The 21,395-nt window shown below is 50.1% G+C and overlaps 3 protein-coding genes across 3 annotated transcripts; 2 read left to right on the top strand and 1 right to left on the bottom strand.

Annotated features, from left to right (window-relative positions):
* Positions 1–4,345: 4,345 nt before the first annotated feature.
* LOC136536135 (uncharacterized) lies at positions 4,346–5,167 on the bottom strand. Its single transcript, XM_066528529.1, has 2 exons — positions 4,637–5,167; positions 4,346–4,405 (listed from the first exon to the last, which is right to left on the bottom strand). The coding sequence occupies exons 1-2, from the start codon at positions 5,165–5,167 to the stop codon at positions 4,346–4,348; spliced, it is 591 nt and encodes a 196-aa protein (XP_066384626.1).
* A 5,354-nt stretch (positions 5,168–10,521) lies between these two features.
* Positions 10,522–13,677, top strand: LOC136517907 (cold-regulated 413 plasma membrane protein 1-like). The gene is made up of 4 exons (XM_066511562.1): positions 10,522–10,887; positions 12,442–12,549; positions 13,017–13,087; positions 13,247–13,677. Exons 1-4 carry the CDS (start codon positions 10,682–10,684, stop codon positions 13,498–13,500), a joined length of 639 nt encoding a protein of 212 aa, XP_066367659.1. The 5' UTR covers positions 10,522–10,681; the 3' UTR covers positions 13,501–13,677.
* A 324-nt stretch (positions 13,678–14,001) lies between these two features.
* Positions 14,002–15,727, top strand: LOC136517913 (CASP-like protein 5C1). The gene is made up of 3 exons (XM_066511571.1): positions 14,002–14,899; positions 15,074–15,206; positions 15,330–15,727. Exons 1-3 carry the CDS (start codon positions 14,751–14,753, stop codon positions 15,525–15,527), a joined length of 480 nt encoding a protein of 159 aa, XP_066367668.1. The 5' UTR covers positions 14,002–14,750; the 3' UTR covers positions 15,528–15,727.
* The last annotated feature ends 5,668 nt before the right edge of the window (positions 15,728–21,395 follow it).

Genomic DNA, 21,395 nt, shown 5'->3' on the forward strand with positions numbered 1-21,395 from the left:
ATATCCTCGGTAGCCCCTGAGTGATGTTCGTGTCCCTGCTGTTTAACGGGGTCGGAAGCTCGGTAATGAATTTTAACGCGTAAAGTAAGAAGGCAGAGATGCTTATCTTTCTTTGGACATTCGTTCATCGCCTCTCCTGGGCCGCACGGTCAACCCAGGAGATCTGTTGGGCTCCCCTTCACAGAGGTCCTGTCGTCGGATCGTTCCATGGTCCTGCATGGGGAGGCGAAGGGTCGTCTGCCCATGTGGGCGCCTTAATTGCCGTGTCCGGAGCGGGTCAGTGGCGGGCCATACCCAGGCAGTATCCTGTTTGACCAGGGGGCACCTCGTCGACCGGGGCACGTCCCGTCAGTTCCGGTGCGTCCCCTCAGGTGCCTATCAGCATTGATTTCGCATTTAAGCAGGGGAAGGGAGAGAATTTTTTGTCCCAACCTTTCGTCTTTCCTTAGCTGCAGCGCCTCCTCTTTAAATAGGGAGGGGAGGGGAGTTCTCATCCCACCTCTTATTCTGCCTCTGAGCCGCTACCTCTCCTTCTTCCTTTCCGCTAAATGCGTCCGTGCGTTGCGGCGGTTCCTGAGTGAGGAAGGGTAATGCCAAAGAGAGAGAGAGAAACTCACTAATCCGCTCATGAATCAGGAGTGTGATGTTGGGCTGGAGGTCATCTAACGTAGATGAGTTGGTACGGATCGCCTTTGCTGAGAAGGGGTCGTTGTCCTTGAAGGGGGAGGAGCACTAGAAGGTGCCAAGCGTTGTTGGCCTCGCCGTTGTCCGTTGCGGCCTTCTAGTGGTGGTGGGCGTCCCCCATCCAGACGCCGTTGTCGGGGTTGCGGCTGATGATGATGGCATAGCCCCCAGAGGAGGGGCGCCATCGTCAGCGGTGTGGTGCTCGGCGTTGCAGATGACGCTGCCTTTGAGGATCCTGTAGAGCGGCGGGACGTCGCCGATGGAGAGCATGGCGCGGTGGCCATAGTAGACGAACTGGCCCGTGCACATGTCCCCGGCGTTGCCGATGGAGAGCGTGGCGCGGCGACCGTAGTAGACGAACTGGCCCGTGTACATGCCTCGGGCGTTGCCGATGGAGAGCGTGGCGCGGTGACCGCAGCAGTACTTGTAGTAAAGCTAGGCAGAGACTGTAATTGAATAATTTTGTGAGGAAGCCCCCAAGTAAATAGTCCTCTGAATTTACAAGTATATTAGTCCTTTTTGTGATGAAATCACTTTATAAGTGGTGAATTTGTGCAAAAAATGAATAAATTTTCATCTTTTGTTACGGCAAACGGCCCTTTAGCTTCCTCTTTCTGTAAAAAAGGTTCTTGTGCCCTCCGACCCTTCCCATGGTTTAAGCCATAAGAAACTAGGAGTGCGGGTGAAATAATTCTGATCGCGCTGGTGAGCAAAGAGGCTGCAGCCGCTGGGGCGTGGGTCTCCCGCAGTCCTACCAGTTGTACTCAGAATTTGTTCCAGAAATCTTAGTTCTTAGGACTTTTTTATGAGAAGAATCAGAAAACTTAGAGAACGTTTGCAAATATAACACAGGAAGTTTTTGCAAGCGTACTCGTATCATTCATGTCAGCCCCCGAGTGAGGTTTGACCCCTCGCAATTTGTAGGGGTCAGAAGTCACTAAGGATCGAGGTTTTGTAATGACAAAAACTGATAAGGAAGAGTATGCATTTATTTAAGGGTAAAAATGACGTAGCTGCTCAATGTTCCAGGCGTTGGCGAAGACCTCGCCGTTGATGGTTTTCAATTTGTAGGCGCCCAAGCGAAGTACTTCTGCGACGACGTAGGGCCCTTCCTAGGGCGAGGAGAGTTTGTGGCAGTCCTTGTTGCTCTGTACAAGGCGGAGGACGAGGTCCCCGACGTTGAAGGCCCGACCCCGCACCCGTCTGCTGTGGTACCGTACGCAATGCCTACTGGTACTTAGCCGAACGGAGGAGGGCGATGTCGTAGGCTTCATCTAGCTGGTCCACGGCGTCTTAGTGAGATGCCTCGGCCCCATGCTCGTCGTATGCTCTGATTCTTGGTGCTCCAGAGTCGAGGTCCATTGGGAGAATGGCCTCGGAACCGTAGACCATGAAGAAGGGTGTGTAGCTGGTGGCCTGGCTAGGAGTTGTCCTTAGGCTCTAGAGCACGGCCGGAAGCTCAGCGAGCCAGCGCGCGCCAAACTTGTTCAACTGGTTGAAAATTCTAGGCTTAAGGCCTTGAAGGAGCATGCCGTTTGCGCGCTCGACCTACCCATTCGTTCGGGGGTGTACGACGGCTGCCCAATCGATCCAGATGTGTTGTTCATCGCAGAATCGAATGAATTTCCTACCGGTGAACTATGTGCCATTGTCTACGATGATGGAGTTCGGTACTCCAAAGCGATGGATGATGTCGAGGAAGAATAGCACAGCTTGCTTGGATTTGATCATGGATATCGGTCGAGCTTCAATCCATTTTGTAAACTTGTCTACGGTGACAAGTAGGTGGGTGAAGCCCTCGGGCACCTTTTTGAGTGGCCCAACCAGGTCGAGCCCCTAGACCATGAAGGGCCACGTGATGGGGATCATCTGGAGCGCCTAGGCCGGAAGGTGAGTCTGCCGAGCGTAGTACTAACATCCTTCGTAGGTGCGCATAATTTGCTCGGCATCGGCTACTGCGGTGGGCTAGTAGGAGCCTTGTCGGAATGCATTCCCAACCAAGGTCCTTGCTACGGCATGATGACCGTAAGCCCCACCGTGGATATCGCCTAGCAAGAGTTTTCCCAATTCGCCAAGGATACAGAGCTGCAGGATCCCGATGTGACTCCGTTTATAGAGTTCACCCTCTACAAGAACGAAGGACTTGGCACGACATGCGAGCCGTCGGGCTTCCGTCTTGTTCGCTGGTAGTATGTCGTGGAGGAGGTAGTCGAGGTAAAGCATTCTCCAGTCATCGGGAGGGTCGGACTTTGCTGCTGGGTCCTCTTCAAGCTCCATAACATTGGGGTCGGGCGGAGCAGTTGGCGGATCGGCTCCCAGGGTCGGGCTAGATGGGCCATCGTGGGCTTGTTCCAACCCCGTATAGCGTACCGAGGGTTTGTGTTGATCGCTAGCAAAGACGCCAGCTGGGACTAGCTCTCGGCCGAATGCTGCTTTCGCAAGCGTGTCAGCTGCTTCATTGAGGCGCCTTGGGATGTGATTGAGTTTGAGGCCGTTGAATCTGTCCTCCAGTCGTCAGACTTCTTGACAGTATGCCTCCATCTTGGCGTCGTGGCAGCTCGACTCCTTCATGACCTGGTTGATGACTAGCTAGGAGTCGCCTCTAACGTCGAGACATCGGATGCCCAGCTCAATGGCGATTCATAGGCCGTTGATGAGCACTTCGTATTCTACGATATTGTTTGATGAGGGAAAATGGAGCCGAACCATGTACCTCATGTGGACCCCGAGGGGAGATATGAAGACTAGTCCCGCGCCGGCGCCTTTTTTCATCAGTGATCCATCGAAGTACATTGTCCAGTACTCTTGATCGACGACTGCTGGTGGCATCTGGACCTCGGTCCACTCCACGATGAAGTCAGCCAGCACCTGGGATTTGATCGCTGTTCGGGGGGCATAAGTAATGCCTTGATCCATTAGCTCGAGCGCCCACTTTGCGGTTCTTCCTGTAGCATCCTGGCTACGGACGACCTCGCCAAGGGGAAAGACATCACGACTGTTATAGGGTATGACTCAAAGTAGTGGCGTAGCTTTCTCTTAGTGATGAGGATGGTGTAGAGGAGTTTCTAGATTTGGGAGTAACGGGTTTTGGAGTCGGATAGCACCTCGCTGATAAAATACACAGGGCGCTATACCTTGAAGGCGTGTCCCTCTTCCTCTCGCTCTACCACTAAGGCGGAGCTGACCACTTGCGTGGTGGCCGATATATACAGTAGGAGGGATTCTCCATTGCATGGAGGAACTAGGACCTGAGGTTTAGTTAGAAATTGCTTAACCATGTTAAGCGCCTCCTGAGCCTCGGCTGTCCACTTGAAGCGGTCAGATTTCTTCAGGAGTCAATAAAGGGGGAGTCCTCATTCGCCGAGGCGCGAAATGAATCGGCTGAGGGCGGCAAGGCACCCTATGATCCGCTGAACCCCTTTATGTTTTGGATCGGGCCCATCTTTGTGATGGCTGATATCTTCTCCGGGTTGGCTTCGATGCCGCGCTCGGAGACAATGAAGCCGAGCAGCATGCCCCTCGGGACCCCGAAATCACATTTTTCGGGATTGAGTTTGATGCCGTTAGCCCAGAGTTTTGCAAAGGTTTGTTCAAGGTCGGTGACAAGGTGGTCAGCTCGCTTGGATTTGACTATGATGTCGTCGACGTAGGCCTCAATGGTTCACCCGATGAAGTCGCCGAAGCAGTTGAGCATGCAGCGCTGGTAAGTTGCCCCAGCGTTCTTCAGTCCAAATGGCATTAAAACATAGCAGAACGATATGAAGGGGGGTGATAAAAGACGTCGTGAGCTGGTCGGACTCTTTCATTGCAATCTAGTGGTAGCTGGAGTATGCGTCAAGGAAGCAGAGGGTTTCACACCCTGAGGTGGAATCAATTATTTGGTCAATGCGTGGCAGATGAAATGGGTCCTTCGGGCACGCCTTATTGAGGAGAGCGTAGTTCCGATGCGTACCCTCTTAGCCTCGGAGCTGCTAGGGTCCACGAGGACCTCCTTGGTGCCCTCTGCCAGTTTGAATGACCTGGTTGTTTTCTCGGTGTCGGGCGTTTTTTTGGTAACCTCCTCCCTGAGGGCGGTGAGCTCTTTAGAGGCGACGACTGCTGTGGCATGGCCACAGCATTCAACTTCGCACTCATAAGCGCGACGGAAGGAGGTGCTGATGGTGATGACCCCGTGGGGGCCCGACATCTTCAGCTTGAGGTACGTATAGTTGGGGACGGCCATGAACTTCGCGTAGCATGGTCGTCCCAGGATGGCGTGGAAAGTTCCTGGGAACCCCACTATGTCGAAGGTGAGGGTCTCAGTCCGATAATTGGACCGATCCCCGAAAGTGACAGGCGGATCGATCTGCCCCAGTGGCACGACCTGCCTACCAGGCACGACGCTATGGAAAGGCACTCGGACGAGGTGGAGGTTGGTTCGGTCGACGCCCATTTCGTCGAGCGTCTTAGCATACATGATGTTGAGGCCGCTGCCTCCGTCCATCAGTACTTTCGTGAGCCACTTTGGACCGACGATCGGATCGACAACAAGCGGGTACCTTCATGGGTGTGGGACGGCATCCGGATGGTCAGTCCGGTTGAAGGTTATGGCGGATTCTGACCACCGGAGGAAAGCAGGCGTGGCCGGTCTGGCTGTATAGACCTCATGACGTGTGACCTTCTGATGGTGCTTGGAGTCGTAGGCCACTGATCCTCCAAAGATCATGAGCACGCCGGTCGGCATTGGGAAGGCGTCGTCCTTCTCCTCTGCGTCGTCTGTAGTGGGGGTAGGTTCCTTCCCCTGCTCCCCTTTATTGAGGCCCCCGAACAAGTATTTGCGCATGAGGTCGCAATCCTTTTATAGATGCTTGGTCGGGAAGGCATGGTTTGGGTATGGCCCTTCGAGCATTTTCTCAAAGTGGTTCGGAACACCCTCTGTGGGCTTCCGACCACCCTTGCGATCAGCTACGGCCATGAGCGAGTTGTCATGCCGTTGCTTCTTATTCTTTCTTTTGGTGGGACGGTTGGAAGCGCCCTCGCCGGCGTCCTCGTCCCGCCTCACCTTGTTGTCGGAACGGTCGAAGATGGCTTCAACCGCCTCCTCTCCTGAGGCATGACTGGTGGTGATGTCTAGGAGCTCCTTGGTGGTCCATGGGCCCCTATGCCCCAGCTTGTGTACCAGAGACTCATAGGTTGTCCCAGATAGGAAGGCTCCTATCACATCAGCGTCGGCGACGTTAGGGAGCTCGTTGCACTACCGAGAGAAGCACCAGATGTACTCGCGGAGAGTTTCATCGGCCTTCTGGTGGTAGTTCTTGAGGTCCCATGGGTTTCTAGGGCGTTTGTACGTGCCCTGGAAGTTTCCCACGAAGATCTCTGTCAGATCTGCCCAACTTTGAATGGCGTTGGACGGTAGGTGCTCCAACCATGCTCGTGCCAAATCGGCCAAGAATAGTGGGAGATTGCGAATAATGAAATCATCATCACTCGCACCACCGGCCTGACATGCAAGCCGATAGTCTTCGAGCCAAAGCCCGGGGTTTGTTTCCCCAGAATATTTAGGGATGTTGGTAGGCGGTCAATACCTTAGCGGGAACACAGTGTTGAGGATGTGTCGGCCGAAGGCCTGAGGGCCTGACAGGCCGAGGCTCAGGCTTTGGTCCTCATTGCTGTCTAGCGTCTGCCATGTCAGGGATGGTAGCCGTGGCGTGCTGCCTCTCCATCGTCGCCGTGGGCACGTTTGTGAGCGTCGATGGTGCTGCGTACGTCGCGGTCATGGCCGAGGCGTTGATGCACCGGGATGGCGGAGGGCTGCTTGCTGCCTGGCGGTGTTTGGTGAACGGATGCGTCCTTGGTGGGACGCACGAAGGGCGTGCGCTGGCTGGTGTCAAGTTCGCATCATCGAGACAACGAGCTTTCTGCCTGCCGCGCCACCGCACGCTCGAGCAACGTGCGAATTTCTCGACGGGCGCGGTGATCCTCGGACGTCGTGGCCTCCGGAAGGCCATGCAGCAAGGCCGTCGCTACGATGATGTTTTGGCTTGCCCGAGCGAAGTGAGGAAGGCCCCTGTAATCGGTGAGGATCCTCTGGTGTATGGTGCGGGCCGTGGTGCGTGCGCGCCCACCGCCTTCACGGCGTTCAATCTCGGGATTAATGTTCGCGTACTCCTGGACGAGCCCTTGTCCGGCCTCATCGATCTCTAGCTTGCGGGCTCTCAGCTGCTCCATCCCCAAACGAGATGGGGGTGTTGCCTCCTCCCTGGATCCGCCGTCATGGTCGTTTGTCGGGGTAGCCTCTTCCCCGGAGACGTCCTCGACGTGCCCCTTGGGGGTCCACGCCATGAAGCACTCCCGGGAAGGGTGATGGCTCCCCCTACTCGAGTCAGAGCTGGAGGATGACTCTGGTTCCTCCGCGAGGAGCCCGTAGAGTGTCTCCAGATCGTGTTCGATTATCCCCACGAACTCGCTGTCCGTAGGCGGCTGAACCATGCATAGTGCCAGAAGGTGTCCGGCGGTCGCCGCGGTGATGCGGAGACCGAATGGAAACGCTGTCGGGGCGCTTCGTACGGGGCCTTCCAGAAATATAGTGATGCTACGCGGGGGCCCCCTGGATAACTGGGGTCCAAGGGAGTCGCCCCGCGGGCCCTCAAGCATTAGACGGCTGAGGTTGATGGAAGGGAGAGACTGTGCGGCCGTGTGGGTCAGCGCCAGTTCTCCTCCTAGTGTGACGATGAAATCTAGGTCGCCGAAATGCACATGTGCGCCCGGGGCCCAGCTGATTGCGTGGGTGGCCATCCGAGGCCTGATTTGGAACGCGCAAGGCCCCTACTTGGCGTGCCAACTATCGGTGTTTCGTACAAGCACCGGCAAGTAAATTTATAGTAATGCGCGTTAGGCTCGGATGAAGCGCTAAAGGACACAAGATTTATACTGGTTCAGGCTGAATATCCTTACGTCCAGTTTGTTGCTGCTCGTATTATTAGCACCATGAATGGTTCGTAGTAGGGGATACAAACGATCGAGAGAGGGACATGTCCTAAGTCTCTGATAGAAGGGTCGAAAGGAGGCCAAGAGCTTGGTAGCAGCTTGACTGTGTGTGTGTGTCTTGTCTCGTTTGGTCTTCCCTTCTGTTGGAGGAAGCGCATCCCCTTTTATAGATGAAGGGGCTGGCTTTACAAGGGTGAGGGCTTAGGATGCGTACTCTACCTAGTCTTGTGGCTCACGTCTACCTAGCCTGGTTTCTCATTCTGATGGGTGCGAAAGGATGATAAGCGCCTACAATACTATCGATGCCCCTGTAGAATGTCAGGATGGTTATAGAATACTGCCCTGCGCAGGGTATAGGCTGTAGTACAGTGGTTTTGACTTATGAACCTCGCCCAGCCTTGCTCCGCACGCCTTCTGGCTCTATGAGTCTCTGTCGGAGGGACGCGGGGTCGAGGTCCGGAGTAGCACTGTGGGCAAGGTCCTTTGATTTGGTGGACCCGAGGGGTCGGGAAGCGGGCGCCGCTCCCTTGGGTCCATAACGTGGTGACGGCATGTCCATCATTCGCGGAGATCACAAATCCTTTTCTGGAGTGTAGTGGTTGTCGTGTATCTTCGTCGGGTTCTGTGTCCCAGAGCTAAAGGCGGCACCTACAACTCTACAGGGCGAGGAGCACGCGCCTGTAATACCTTTTGGGCTCTGCGGCGCCCAGAAGGGTCTAAAGCACCTGTCCAGTCATTCCCTGGCAGTACCTTTCCTACCGGGGCGCAGGGTATGGTCCTTGAAGCCGTGGTTGACCCGAACGTCTTGTCTTGCTCTGTACCCATCATCATGAGGGAACGGGAGAGAAGTTATCAGGTAAGACGAAACCAGTCTTTGGACATCGAATGGGGCGAGGTTCGTCCTCGGTCGTTGGGCGAGGCGGAGTCCAGTCCTTATCCCTTGGGCGTGACCGAGCCCACCCCTCGGGGGTCGGGCGAGGCAGAGTGTATCCCTCAATACAGATAATGGTTTTCTTGGAGTGGCTCTTAGATTATTCTTTCAAATGTGTTTATAGTGGTAGAATGTGTGTTTGTACCTGTGTATAGAGTGAGTGTATAAAGAGTCCTATGTTTAAAGCAAATACAAATCACTATATAAACCATAAGAAAACCGTCACGTGCCCTGACTGCCCACGTCGACCCTTCTTGGCCATGCGGCCATGCCCACGTGACGATTAGAGATGAAATTGGATCAGGTCAAAGTAGATAATGTCTTTTATACTCTATATTCTTTTTTTCATATTCTAATCCTTTTTTTCTTTTCCAGAGTTATAGCGTATTTGATAACACACACATACATATATGAAAATGTGAAAATTTTCAGATCTTAAAAGTGGTATACACATATCGAACAAAATCTGATGGGCTGTAGATTTAGACAGTTGAATAATATACGCATATATAGAGAACTATATGTGTTCGTCAAGAATTAGTAAAAGCCCATGATCAATAATCTTGCATTACAATTCATGTTTTTCTTTTGAAATTGCATTGCATTTCATGCTGACTGGCATCGACACAAACACTTAAACAATATGCACACTCACAAATAACAAATTATTAGACAATAAGTAATAACACAAGTTCTGAATTTAATTTTTTTTGCGGGCCTGAATTTAAATTTAACCCATAAAACAAAACATGTCACAAAATAAGAGCAGTCGCCTATTAAGCTTTTTTATCCTAAAGTCTATTGCTTTTAGTCTAGGTTAAGAAATTATCATATATTCTACTTTAAATATCTGATAATCTTTATAAAATTGTGGTTAATCTAAATCAATCGAATTTTACCGGTTTTATAGCTTACATCACATCTGCACAAAATTAAACCCAGATTATTGGATTAGTATGGACATGAAAACCACTTATGTATACCTCCAATTCAAATTCAAATTCAATTTGTATTAAAATATATTCCACGTGTTCTCAAATTTTGGATTGGAGTCAAATGAGATTGCAGAGTGAGGACCTCTGCCGACACGTCCCCGCTGCTGTCTGCCGTAGGCGCAAAAATAATTGTGGGGAGTCATCAGATCTTACATCAATGAATCAAGGACACAATCACTACAGCGGATGCGTGTCTGTATTGAAGCCAACAGGGGATGCTTCGATGCATAAGGTTAATTGTTAGCTAGATATTTTGTAACCCTAATCTAGCCAACAAGAGTTAATAGGTAGACTAATTTTATAACCAAGCCTTGAATTAATTGTTTGCACAACTTCAAGGTCCTCTCTATATCTTATTGATAGGAATAAAGATTTTGATGAAAAAAATATGCTCCAACAGGTTTTTTAATTAGATGTCCAAATATTGTTATCTTCTGTTCCGGAGTTTTTGATAGCTAAAAGATAAAGAACTGGATTGACTATCTAGAGTACGCACAAGATATAGAAAAAATAAAAAAATATAAAGAGTGATTTTTTATTAAATGACTCCTAAAATGATAATTTAGATAGTGAATTTAAGAAATCATTCGCCACGTATCAACTGCTTTGCAAGTTTTCCTAAGCTATATGGTCCTTGTCAGTATCACGTAAAGCCGGTATTGGTATGTACGAATCCATATCGACTATGATTTCTTGATTATCCAATCAAGTCGGCCACGTACATGCTCAAAATGATGCTTACATTGCACAGCAACGTGTAGCAGTGTAGGCAACGTGGAGTGCCTGGTCACCAATTATACGCAGCCAAAAATCAAGAGTCAAAACTAACACAGATGCATGCAAAAAATAATACAAGGCCTCCTGGTCGCGAGCATTCCACGTATCCAGTACGTATTGCCTTGCTGGCCTGGAACCGTCCGAATCCAGCGGGCCCGCCAGTCCAGCTAGCCGTGCATATCCACACCAACCAGATCCCGCACATCAAACGCTCGTTCAAACGCAGCCGGCGTGCGCGGACCGATCCAGTGTACGAATAGCGATTGTGTTGAGCTGGGCGCGTTGGCGATTTGGTGGGTGGTGATCGGCGAAGGCAAAGGGGAAGGTGATGGGGGAGGGGTTCGCGTCGTATCTGGCGATGAAGACGGGGCCGGGGGGCGGCGACGCGGCGGCGGCGCAGCAGGCGCTGATCGACGCGGACCTGCGGGAGCTCGGCGTCGCTGCGCGGAAGCTCGCCAACCACGCGTTCGTCCTCGGCGGCGGGCTGGGGTTCGGCACTTCCTTCCTTAAGTGGCTGGCCTTCTTCGCCGCAGTGTGAGTGTTTCCGCTCCTGGCCCGTTTCTCTGTAGATTCCTCTAAGAAAGGGGATCCGTGATCCCATTTTTTCGGGTTGTGGTCTCATGATTCGCGATTCGATGGGGTCCATTGGCAATTTGCTATATTATTGTCGAATTCGTATCATAAGCGATCGCCCTTTACTTTACTGGGAGGATTTAGAGAAAATTGGGGCCACATGGGGATCGCACTTTTACTCTCAGTCTCAGGTACCCTGCATATGCAGATGGACCTGGCTCCTGAGTCGCGAGGAACTTGGATTTGAAGTTAACATCGCTAGCTAGCGGATTGCGCGTTAGTTAATTACGAGAGCCAAGTCCATCTGACGCTTAGGGTGTGGTTACTCACTACTCAGGTCCACTAGCCTATGTGTTTTTGAAGTCTGAACATAAGCAGGTACTGGTTATGATCTTATTGTTCTTGCGAAATTCCTGGACGCTGTTAAGAGTTGGTATGACTTGTACAACCTAATTAGCTTCACGTGCAATTGTCAGTGTTTATAAGTACTCTTTACTATACTTTTTTTCTCGACCGTGCCATGAGGCACATTTTTCATTAAGAGGGAGTAGAGTTTGCAATTACAAAACAACACGGTAGTAGGGAATTACTGCCGGGGAACAAACCAGGGAGGAAAAGCAGGGGAAAAAAGTAGAGCAAACCAAAGTAAGCGACTACATCAAGCAATAAGCGGCAAAAGCTCCCTCGAGACGGCCGTTGATCTTGTCATTGGCTTTGAAGATCATATTGAAGTCCCCACCTACAAGCCAATGCCCATCGCAAGCCGATCTGACAGTTGCCAACTCGGCGAGGAAGGCGACTTTGTCAGGCTCGAGCTGTGGACCATAGACGATGGTGATCCACCAAGGCGCAGCAACACCGCCCAGCTGCCGCACCCAGGCGGTTAGGGGGAAGCGACGCACAGAGATGGCGGACGTCTCCCACCATTCTTTGTGCCAGGCGACCAAAATGCCGCCAGCCGATCCAGACGCAGGGAGGCACACAATCAAACATCGTGCCTAGCATTTCATTAGCATGGTGAGTACAGAGGTTCTGGAGCTTCGTCTCCTGTGAGCATATAAGAGAGACGCGCTCCTGCACAAGGAACTCCCTAACGGAGTCGCGATGCGCTTTGCCATTAAGGCCGCGCACATTCCAAATGATGATGTTTTCCGACGTCATGGAAGCACAATTGTGCGACAAATAGCATGCGTTGGATGGAGACTCTTTACTATACTGAATCAAGAAATAGCATGAATCAATTGTTAGTCTGGCTAGTATAGCCATAACTCATAAGCCATAGAAAAGGTACTGAAATTGCTGGACGGAGTTTTAATATTATTCGAATTCATTGGGACCTGCATTACTGTGTTGTAAATGGGACATCTTGTAAAAAATCATTTCCAGTTTTATAAAGTACCAGGTTGGAATGAATTTATACGCTATTTTCACCTGAGTGACATCGGTAGGACATTTTTTCTTAAGATAGTTCTCACTACAATTAATTGGTGACAACTCTGTTCTATTCCACTACAGGTATCTCTTGATATTGGACCGCACAAATTGGAAGACCAACATGCTGACAGCTCTCTTGGTTCCTTACATTTTCTTCACTCTGCCTAATGTGCTGTTTTCTCTGATCAGGTGATTAGGCACATAAACCCTATCTCACTAACCAATCCATTGTGCACTGTATGAATCAATCGTTAATTACCATGATAGTTTTTATGTACTATGGGTAGCAGAATGTGATTGATGTACAGTAAATTTGTAGGATCAAAGCACTGCCACTACAATATTGTCATACTCTACACCTCGTAGAATGACAGTTACGAAGTGTATCAAATTCAGTTATGTTTTTGTGGATCAGTTAGTGTAGGAGATCCATTTTGGTTACATGTTGATGTGAATCAAATTCAATTATATTTCTGATTGTGAATCAATTAATGTAGGACTTCCATATTGGTTACATGTTGACGTGAAGTCTGCTGTAGTGATAGCTCAAAGCACTTTCAGGAGAGAAATGTTCTCTCTTGATCACTTGATCTGTATTCTGTAACAGAGAATATGAAAGTAGAATTTCTTACATCATCAAACCTTTGAATTTTCAGAGGAGAGGTGGGGAAATGGATTGCGATTATTGCTGTTATTCTGCGTCTATTCTTTCCACGCCACTTCCCAGGTACATCTGCAGTCTATTTCGCATTCTATCAAATTTCCAGATATCGGTTACATTTACCTTTTATTTATTAAGCTTTTGTAATTTTGCCATTAACATAAAATAGTTACAGTTCATCCTTTTGCTTAGTGATTCTCAACATTGTTTCATCCTGTGCTCCAGATTGGTTAGAGCTTCCTGGTTCCATCATCCTGCTCACAGTGGTCGCCCCCAGCCTGTTCGCAGACACCTTCAGGGGTGACCTCGTTGGTGTCTTGATATGCCTTGCGATTGGATGCTACCTGCTCCAAGAGCACATCAAGGCGTCAGGTGGATTCAGGAACGCCTTCAGGAAGGGCAATGGCGTGTCGAACTCCATTGGCATCCTCCTGCTCTTCGTCTACCCTGTCTGGGCCGCGGTGCTGCGAGTCCTGTAGGCACTAATGCCTCAGTGTTCACCTCTGCTGTCCAGCTCCATTCTCGTTCGTCCCTGTGCAAATGTTTCCTCTATGTTGATCGTGATCCTTTGTCATCGCCTCATCGGGAGGGGATGCGTTATGTGTGATTGAGTCGATCAGTTGGACCTGTTGCCATGTTGGTGGACAGTTTTGTTATCTCATTTGCTGTTGTTCGATGTCAGCATTTGGTTCGTTCGAGTACATAAACGCCAATAAAATCATTAGCCGTGGCTTGATGTAGATCGAGATGTGGGCCATATTATCCCGTGTAAATACCTGCATCGTTTATGTTATCGCAAGTTTGAGGATGGATGTTTATATCAACTGTATCATCCAGTGTTATTCTTATTTCTGAATATGATGATGCCAAGTAGTGACAAATAGTGAAACAACATAACAACGTTTTGGTCTGCGGGCGATCAACTTGTGGACGAACTTTTTTGGTTCCGTCATCCACTTTATTGTCGTCTACACCTGGCTTCCTGGCGTCCGTTGGTTCAGCCTTTTGCCTGCCATTCACTCGTACCCGTCGGACCACACAAGGTGGCCGGCACATTCCTCCTCGCCCGGCTCCTATCCTCTGCCCAGTTGCAACAGGGGATGGGATGCGACGTTCTTTGTCTGAGAGGATCGTGCACAGTGATGTTTCTCAATTTGCTAGTATTCTATAACCGACCGAATTCTCCAGTAGCTCCAGTTGTGCTCGACTGGTTAGATAATCCGACCGACGTGTCTACCCATTGCGATCGCTGAACATGGTTCTTACGCGTCCTTTTTTACTTGACATGTCCAGCTTGAGCTTCCACCTGTTCTTTAGCAGTCGCGATCAGCGTCGAGCAGTGTGATTTACTGCACAGTTGCACCAGTTTAACTTAGCAGCTGCGAAGGCGATGGAAGGATGAGTGGGAGACGCGAGGTCAAAAGCAGTAACCATGACGAGCAAAAAGAAAGCATTTCCCAGAAAAGAAGAATCACCTCATTGCTGCCGGGTGCCCCGTCTCCATCCATCGCAAAGCCCTGGGCTTTCGATCCCGTCCCCTGCTTTTTTCCCGCCAGATTCCTTCCAACATCCCGGCTGCACCACGAGCCGAGGTGGTGAAAAGCGAGAGCCGCCACCGCCCGGGGAGGAGAGGGCTGCGTGTGCGTCGCGTGTGCCGTGCGCGCGCGTAAGGTAGGAATGGGATGATCGTCCGGCGGCGCGAGAGAGGCGTGGACTCGGCGGTCCGGGAATGGATAACGGAGACAGGTCGGGGGCTGGCGCGGGCGCCGTCGGCAGCGCCGGGAGCCTCGGCCTCCGCGTCGGGCAGGCGGTCTTCTCGTCGGCGTCGCTGCTCTTCATGTCAGTTGGTGTCGAGTTCTTCAGCTACACCGCCTTCTGGTACGAGTGTTTTTCTGCTTCCATGCCATCTGTTTTAGTTTTTGCGCTACTTTCATTCAGTCACAGGAGCGTTGAAGGTCAGGTTGATCGAACGTGTGATCTGGTAGTTCTATGTGATCCTAGTCTTTCACCGTTGCACGGTCCTAAATCCTAATCCTCTCTGACGCTGCACAGCTTCCTGGTGACAATCATGGGCCTGGTCATCCCGTGGAGCTGCACGCTGGCCATGATCGACGTGTACTCCGTGTTGGTGGGATGCCCTCTGCGCGTGCCGGGCGTCATGGTCATCATCGTGGTAGGAGACTGCGTACGTACTACTCCCTAACCATGCGAGGCCCTCTACAGTCTTCTTCTGCATCGCGGTATGTCAATCATCAAGAAATATAAGAAATACTAAAGGCCTAAACCGTTTCGGGTGCAAATCTCGCAGGCGCTGTCGATCGTCTCGTTTGCCGCCGCGTGTTCGAGCGCCGCGGTGATCGACCTCCTCCTCCAGTTCCACGGATCCCACTGCTCCCCGAGCTTCTGCGGGAGGTACCAGCTGTCTGCCATGATGGCGTTCTTGTCCTGGTTCCTCATGGCCGCTTCTGCTATCTTCAACCTCTGGTTCATCGCCTCACGGTGGTAGCTGCTGGTAAACCTGCAGCAAGTCATTTGTTTTTTTTTAAGTATAATAGAGCACATAGTTCGGTTTTGGAGAGCGTATGGTACTTCAGGGTTCAGGTACCTTGAACTTTTGACCAATTAGTCATCCTTGATGTGAATATTTGATTCCCAGATGACCGAGTGCATGTAGTCAGTCCGGACTCAGGAGACTGTCTCTGAATTTGGCTTTGTTGATCCCGTTCCTGGTTCTAACATCTCAAAACGATCTGACGAATGGAAAGCGGCGCGACCTGTCAACCCGTAGGGTTTGCGATAGTACAGTAGAACGTAGATCGGATACTTTTCGGGAAGGGAATTCCGGAAATTCAGCAGATTTAGGTGAACAACGCTGTGTAGATTTCTGATTTCTCCCTGTTCCTCGAACTATTGGGCTTAGAGGATACCAGGGCAGGCCTTTGGGCCATCTTTCCAGGAATTCCTTCTTTCCATTTCCGCCCTGGGTTTTTCTCAGGGTAGAAGGACCATCTGTTGGGATCACGTGTATGGGCTAAGTTTGGGCCTCGTGAGGCATAATTCGGAGAGCCCAGATTGCAGTTTAACCAAATAATTTCATAATTCTTATAGCTATTTTTTTCTTGAATATGCAAAATGTTTGCGCATCTTTTTTTAATATTAAGATCGAAAAATAGTGAAAGTTACAACTAGGGGATAGTGTTATACAATTGGCTCTGCCCTCCCTAGCAAAAGGAGATCATGGCTATTACTCGCTAATCATGCTACCTAGCCATCACTGGCGGAGTTTGATGGTGAAACAAGAGGAGCCCATCAGCTCTAATTTCTTACTTAATATGCATATTTATTAATAATTTTAATTACCAGTTTAATAGCTACTTAATGGAATTTTCAATTAGCAAGGAGGGGCCATGGCCCTCTTTGATATGCATGTAGCTCCGCCAATGCTAGCCTTCACCGTCGATTAGATGCGCTGTCGCTGTCTTGCGCGGCGCCTCGGCCGCTCTCCTTGTGGGTTCGAGAAGAGCTATCGCATTGCCTCAGCATGCGAGGGGTTGAGCTCATCGATAAAGATGATGTCGTAGGATTCTTAGCTGTCGTGGGAAGGCCTCGTCTGTCCATCGATGAATCCCATCCGCTTTGTCATCGGCAATAATTCTATGTTCCTGGTCATCAGCACCTTACAAATATTAAACATGAGCTGAACACACGAACGACTATTTATTAGAATTAGAACCAACCACCTACCTCAGATCACAATCTTTAGGAAGGATAGGATACACGACGAAATCTCATTGCTTTTCGTTCACCTCAAAAGAAAAACAATAAACCACCTAGGCCATATCATTGGGTATGCCGCCGGGCGCCGGTGCCGGGAGCCCAGGACACCTCACGAAATTCCTGCCGGGCGCCGGTGCCGGGAGCCCAGGACACCTCACGAAATTCCTGCCGACTCGACTCCCGATCGAGCCATCGCAAGTTCGCAGCAGCAACGCCGCGCATCCAAATACTATGCAAGTTGTCGCGGAGCGGACGGCGAGCACCGAGCAGGCGACGCGCGCCGAGGCAGCAGAAGGAATGCAGTGCAACACGTACACGTGGTGCTCCTTTCCGGGGTGGTCGCGCTGGATTCTGGTGGCCACCTCGCGAGTCGGCCAAAGCTTTCCAGCCTGTGATGATGGCCTGATGGTGTTCCCGGTGTCCGTCCTCGGCGGGACGGCCATACCTGTTTATTATTCCTTCGGTCGCGCTGGGAATGAAAACGGATCGGATATGGACGGATATCATCGATATTATATTTGTTTTTATATTTCTGTCCGGATTTAGATTTTAATACGGATAGTGTTAACTACGTCGGATATGATACGATTGGATATCGACATCATAAATATGTGATTTAAGTATTCAGATACTGATACGGTATCGAATGTTAGATATCCGGACTCAGATACGGACAGATCTTAACCTCTCTAAACGGATTCGGTTTCGAATACGATCCAAACAAAACAAGGGTGGTGGGTGCACGTCGCACCGTGGCGCTGCTGGTGTTCTGTTGCACTGTTGCCAACTCTCCTGATTGGGACCCCCTGTTCATGGGCCCAGGCTGTCCCGATCTTGGACGGGTCGATGCGTCCTAATCTAGGTGTTGGATTGGTTTTCTTCGTGTCGCCGGCCCATAACTGTGTTAAGTTGTAACCCACTTGATGCATGATGCGTGCTAATGGCAAGTGGCAAGAGCAAGTGTCACACGGTTACAGTTGTAATTAAGCAACGTTTAACCAACAATGCATGGATGGTCCATGCGCCATTGCGCGCAATCATGTGTGCGTGGCAATTCAGGCTAGCGTGTAACACGTTTGTAACTGGAAGCATGGGACCTGGTACGCTACCAGAATAATGGCAAGCAGCCAAGCACATACAGTACATGAGGACGGAGCAAGTAGCATTCATGCGGGCAACCACATTTGGATGCGTCGTCTCGGGCTGTGTTTAGTTTTCAAAAAGTTTTCTAAAAAGTGCTATAGTAGTTATCATATCGAATCTTGCGATATGTGTATGGAGCATTAAATATAGACAAAAAAAAACTAATTGCACAGTTTGATTGAAAATCGTGAGACGAACGTTTTGAGCCTAATTAGTCCATGATTGAACACTAATTGCTAAATAAAAACGAAAGTGCTACCGTAGACAAATTCCCAAATTTCACGAACTAAACACAGCCTCAAATACAGGCATCATTGCAGTTGCAACAGAGCAGACAGCATCAATACGTGCGCCAAAAAAACCATCGTGTCACTGGTACTGCTGGTAGGCGGCGGTGCATGCATCACAGTTTGTTGCATCAAGAATTCGGAGACCCCATTAATGGAACGGCATCAAGAATGATCACGCTCACTTGACCAGTACCCTACAAGTTAATACATCTTTTGTTGGATTATATTAATTAGTTGATTGTTTAGCTGCAACAAACATGTCAGGCTCGGATGGATCGGCAGAAACGATTCGCAGTTCTCGAAAAGCACAACACAACATTTTGAAATGTTGGCAATCGGCGAAACAGTAACCATGCGATTCCTTGCTTGTTGGCTTTTCTCATCATGCACGCACGCGACCTCCTCCTCCTCCTCATCGCGATCCCTGCAGATTACTCCGACACATCGTCGTCGTTTATTCGTCTAGTAATCTGCCTCAGCTTCTAGATCTGCAACGCCATTAATCTAAAAAAAAAAGATCTGCAATGCCCATTATCCAAATCGCCCTGAGCTACTGAACTGAAGCTTCCTCGGGCGTTCGCCGCAGCGCGCACATTCCATTTCCTGCCGACTGCCGCGTGCTTCATCTGCAGAGCAGCAGCCTGCATCCGTACCGTCCGCCAGTGGCAATACCGCTGCAGGACTGGACTGCACCAAACGCCTCTGCCCTCTGCAGGTCGATCGCGCACACAGCTAGGGCCTTGTTTAGATTACCCCAAAATTCCAAGTTTTTTCACTCTCTCTCCATCACATCAATTTTTAGCCATTTGCATGGAGCATTAAATGTAGGTAAAAAAAAAAAACTAATTGCACAGTTTAGTTGGAAATCACGAGATGAATCTTTTGAACTTAGTTGGTCCACGATTGGACAATATTTACCAAATAAGACGAAAGTGCTACTATTCATCGGGTTGAAATTTTTCTCAATCTAAACAAGGCCTAGCTGTGTCCCCGAGTAATAAGTGAAATTTTTGCAATTTGGTCCTTTTGGAAAATATTTTTTACAAAAAGACCTATGCCAAAACGTTTCCTGAAAATAGACCATTTTTAGGCGTCTTAGAACATGACGCCAAGGTATGAGGGTCGGCGTCGACTGACACGACGCCGAGGTCCTACCACGTCACGGACGACCTAGGTCGACGGCGACACGGTGGCGCATGGGGTCCGACACGTCGGCGTTGTGTCAGCCAACGCCACAGTCCCAACCTTGGCGCGGTGGGACAACACGCCGAGATATTGGCACCATCCGGCACGTGGCCCAGGCGGCCCAACAACGCTTCTTGGCCCAATAGCTCGGCGCGGGGTCACTTAACGCCGAGCCACCAGGCTCGGCGTGGCCCGACTTAACGCCGAGGTCTGGACTCTTGAAGTCGCGCCGCGGCCCCCTTCTTCTTCCTCCCTCCATTCTAAAAACCAGCGCCGGCTCTGCTCTTCGGCTCCCCCACGCCCCCACGAAACCCTAGCCCCCAAAAGTGACCCTAGGTGCCCGGATCTCGTCTCCCGAAGCTTCCTCGAGGTAATGGTCCCTCCTCTCCTCCAATCTATCTGCGTAGATGTGCTTGCATTGTCTCTAATCATGTGGAATCATGGGTGTATGGTGTTTTGGTATATGTGTATTTGCATTTGCAAAATGTATGGCTTAGATTGATTGAGTGCATTGTTGTTTAACTGTTTTATGTGCTGAACATGTTAGGTTAGTTTGGTTTCTAGTTATTTTGGTCATTAGAATTCTTTGTTTATTGTAGGTGTCATTAGGGTTAGTTATTTGTTGGTCATTAGGGTTAGTATGTATTTTAGTTATTTGTTGGTCATTAGATTTTAATTTTTTATGACTAGAAATGATTATGTTGTTGGGGTTGAAAAAGATGAAATGATATATTTTAGTTTCTACTTATTGAATTGAAACTCGCATGATATATTGATATGTGACACTACTTATTGTGTGATGGCTGTAGATAGATAAATTAGTGAGGTTGCATCATGGAGGCCGTATTGTTAGGACAAGAGATGATAGTTTGGAATTTTTGGACATGTGTGAGGAGTGGTTGATTTTTTCTGAAACACCATCTTTGACCTAGTTAGTGGAGCGAGTGAAGGTTAAGTTAGGCTAGAATGAAGGAGACGTTGTGGGGGTATTAACCCCTATACCCTTACGGCTAGGCTTGGGCCGGCCCGGATTAGTGGGTTCGGTCCACCAAAAGACGACGTGCGGCCCGGCCAACCTGATCGGAGTCCCGCGCAAGGAGTCAAGGTAGATTTGATGATCAAGCAAGATCCAGGTCGGTTAGAATAGGAATCCTTATCCGGCCACATATGGCAATTGTAACTGGTTAGGATTAGTTTCTAGATCTGTAACCCTACCCCGGACTATATAAGGCGGGCAGGGGACCTCTCTAAAAAACATCTCTCATTGACATACAGCAATACAAATTAGACGCAGGACGTAGGTATTACGCCTTCTTGGTGGCCGAACCTGGATAAAACCTTGTGTGTGTCTTGCGTCACCGTCTTGTTTGTGGCTTGCGCATCTGTCTGTCGACAATCTACTACCTTGGGCATACCCCTAGGTAGACTGCCGACCATATTTCGTCGACAGTGGCGCGCCAGGTAGGGGGTGTGCGTACTGCTCTCCAAGCAAACAAGATGGTCATTATCTCCGGCTCCATGGCTACGCCGAACGTCCTCACGTTCACTGTTGGTCAGATCACCTGGACCACCGGCTCCGACGACTTCATCGCCATGACCCCGGAGGAGGCATGGATTCAGTCCGCGTCGACCACTGCTTCACCTGCATCGGCTACGGCTCCGACCACGGTGGATACGGCTCTGACCACGACGAATACGGCTTCGACCACGATGGATCTGGCTCCGACCACGGTACATCTGGCTCCGACCACGCCTGCATCATCTTCAGCCACGCCGACAACTCGTCATTCGCTTCCCCGCTACAAAGGGAAGCAGATCGACAACACCGACCTTCTCGACTCCATCGATCGGGTCGGCACCAAACTCACTGAAACCCTAGCTCTGGTAAGTACGATTCAAAGTCAACCTAATGAGCAGGTAACCGCTCCCCACAACAGATCTACCCGACCAGCTCGGACCAGTCATCCTGCACGACTTGG

Source organism: Miscanthus floridulus, chromosome 2, assembly GCF_019320115.1.
Source record: "Miscanthus floridulus cultivar M001 chromosome 2, ASM1932011v1, whole genome shotgun sequence".
Taxonomy (NCBI): domain Eukaryota; kingdom Viridiplantae; phylum Streptophyta; class Magnoliopsida; order Poales; family Poaceae; genus Miscanthus; species Miscanthus floridulus.

Excerpts from the sequence above, each read along its gene's own strand:
- LOC136517907 (XM_066511562.1), top strand. The coding sequence starts at position 10,682 with ATGGGGGAGGGGTTCGCGTCGTATCTGGCGATGAAGACGGGGCCGGGG. Across the intron at positions 10,888-12,441 it reads CTGGCCTTCTTCGCCGCAGT|GTATCTCTTGATATTGGACC; the intron begins GTGAGTGTTTCC and ends ATTCCACTACAG. Across the intron at positions 12,550-13,016 it reads GTGCTGTTTTCTCTGATCAG|AGGAGAGGTGGGGAAATGGA; the intron begins GTGATTAGGCAC and ends TTGAATTTTCAG.
- LOC136536135 (XM_066528529.1), bottom strand. The coding sequence starts at position 5,167 with ATGGACGGAGGCAGCGGCCTCAACATCATGTATGCTAAGACGCTCGAC. Across the intron at positions 4,406-4,636 it reads GCAGCTCCGAGGCTAAGAGG|AACGCTGGGGCAACTTACCA; the intron begins GTACGCATCGGA and ends TTTGGACTGAAG.
- LOC136517913 (XM_066511571.1), top strand. The coding sequence starts at position 14,751 with ATGGATAACGGAGACAGGTCGGGGGCTGGCGCGGGCGCCGTCGGCAGC. Across the intron at positions 14,900-15,073 it reads TTCAGCTACACCGCCTTCTG|CTTCCTGGTGACAATCATGG; the intron begins GTACGAGTGTTT and ends GACGCTGCACAG. Across the intron at positions 15,207-15,329 it reads TCATCGTGGTAGGAGACTGC|GCGCTGTCGATCGTCTCGTT; the intron begins GTACGTACTACT and ends CAAATCTCGCAG.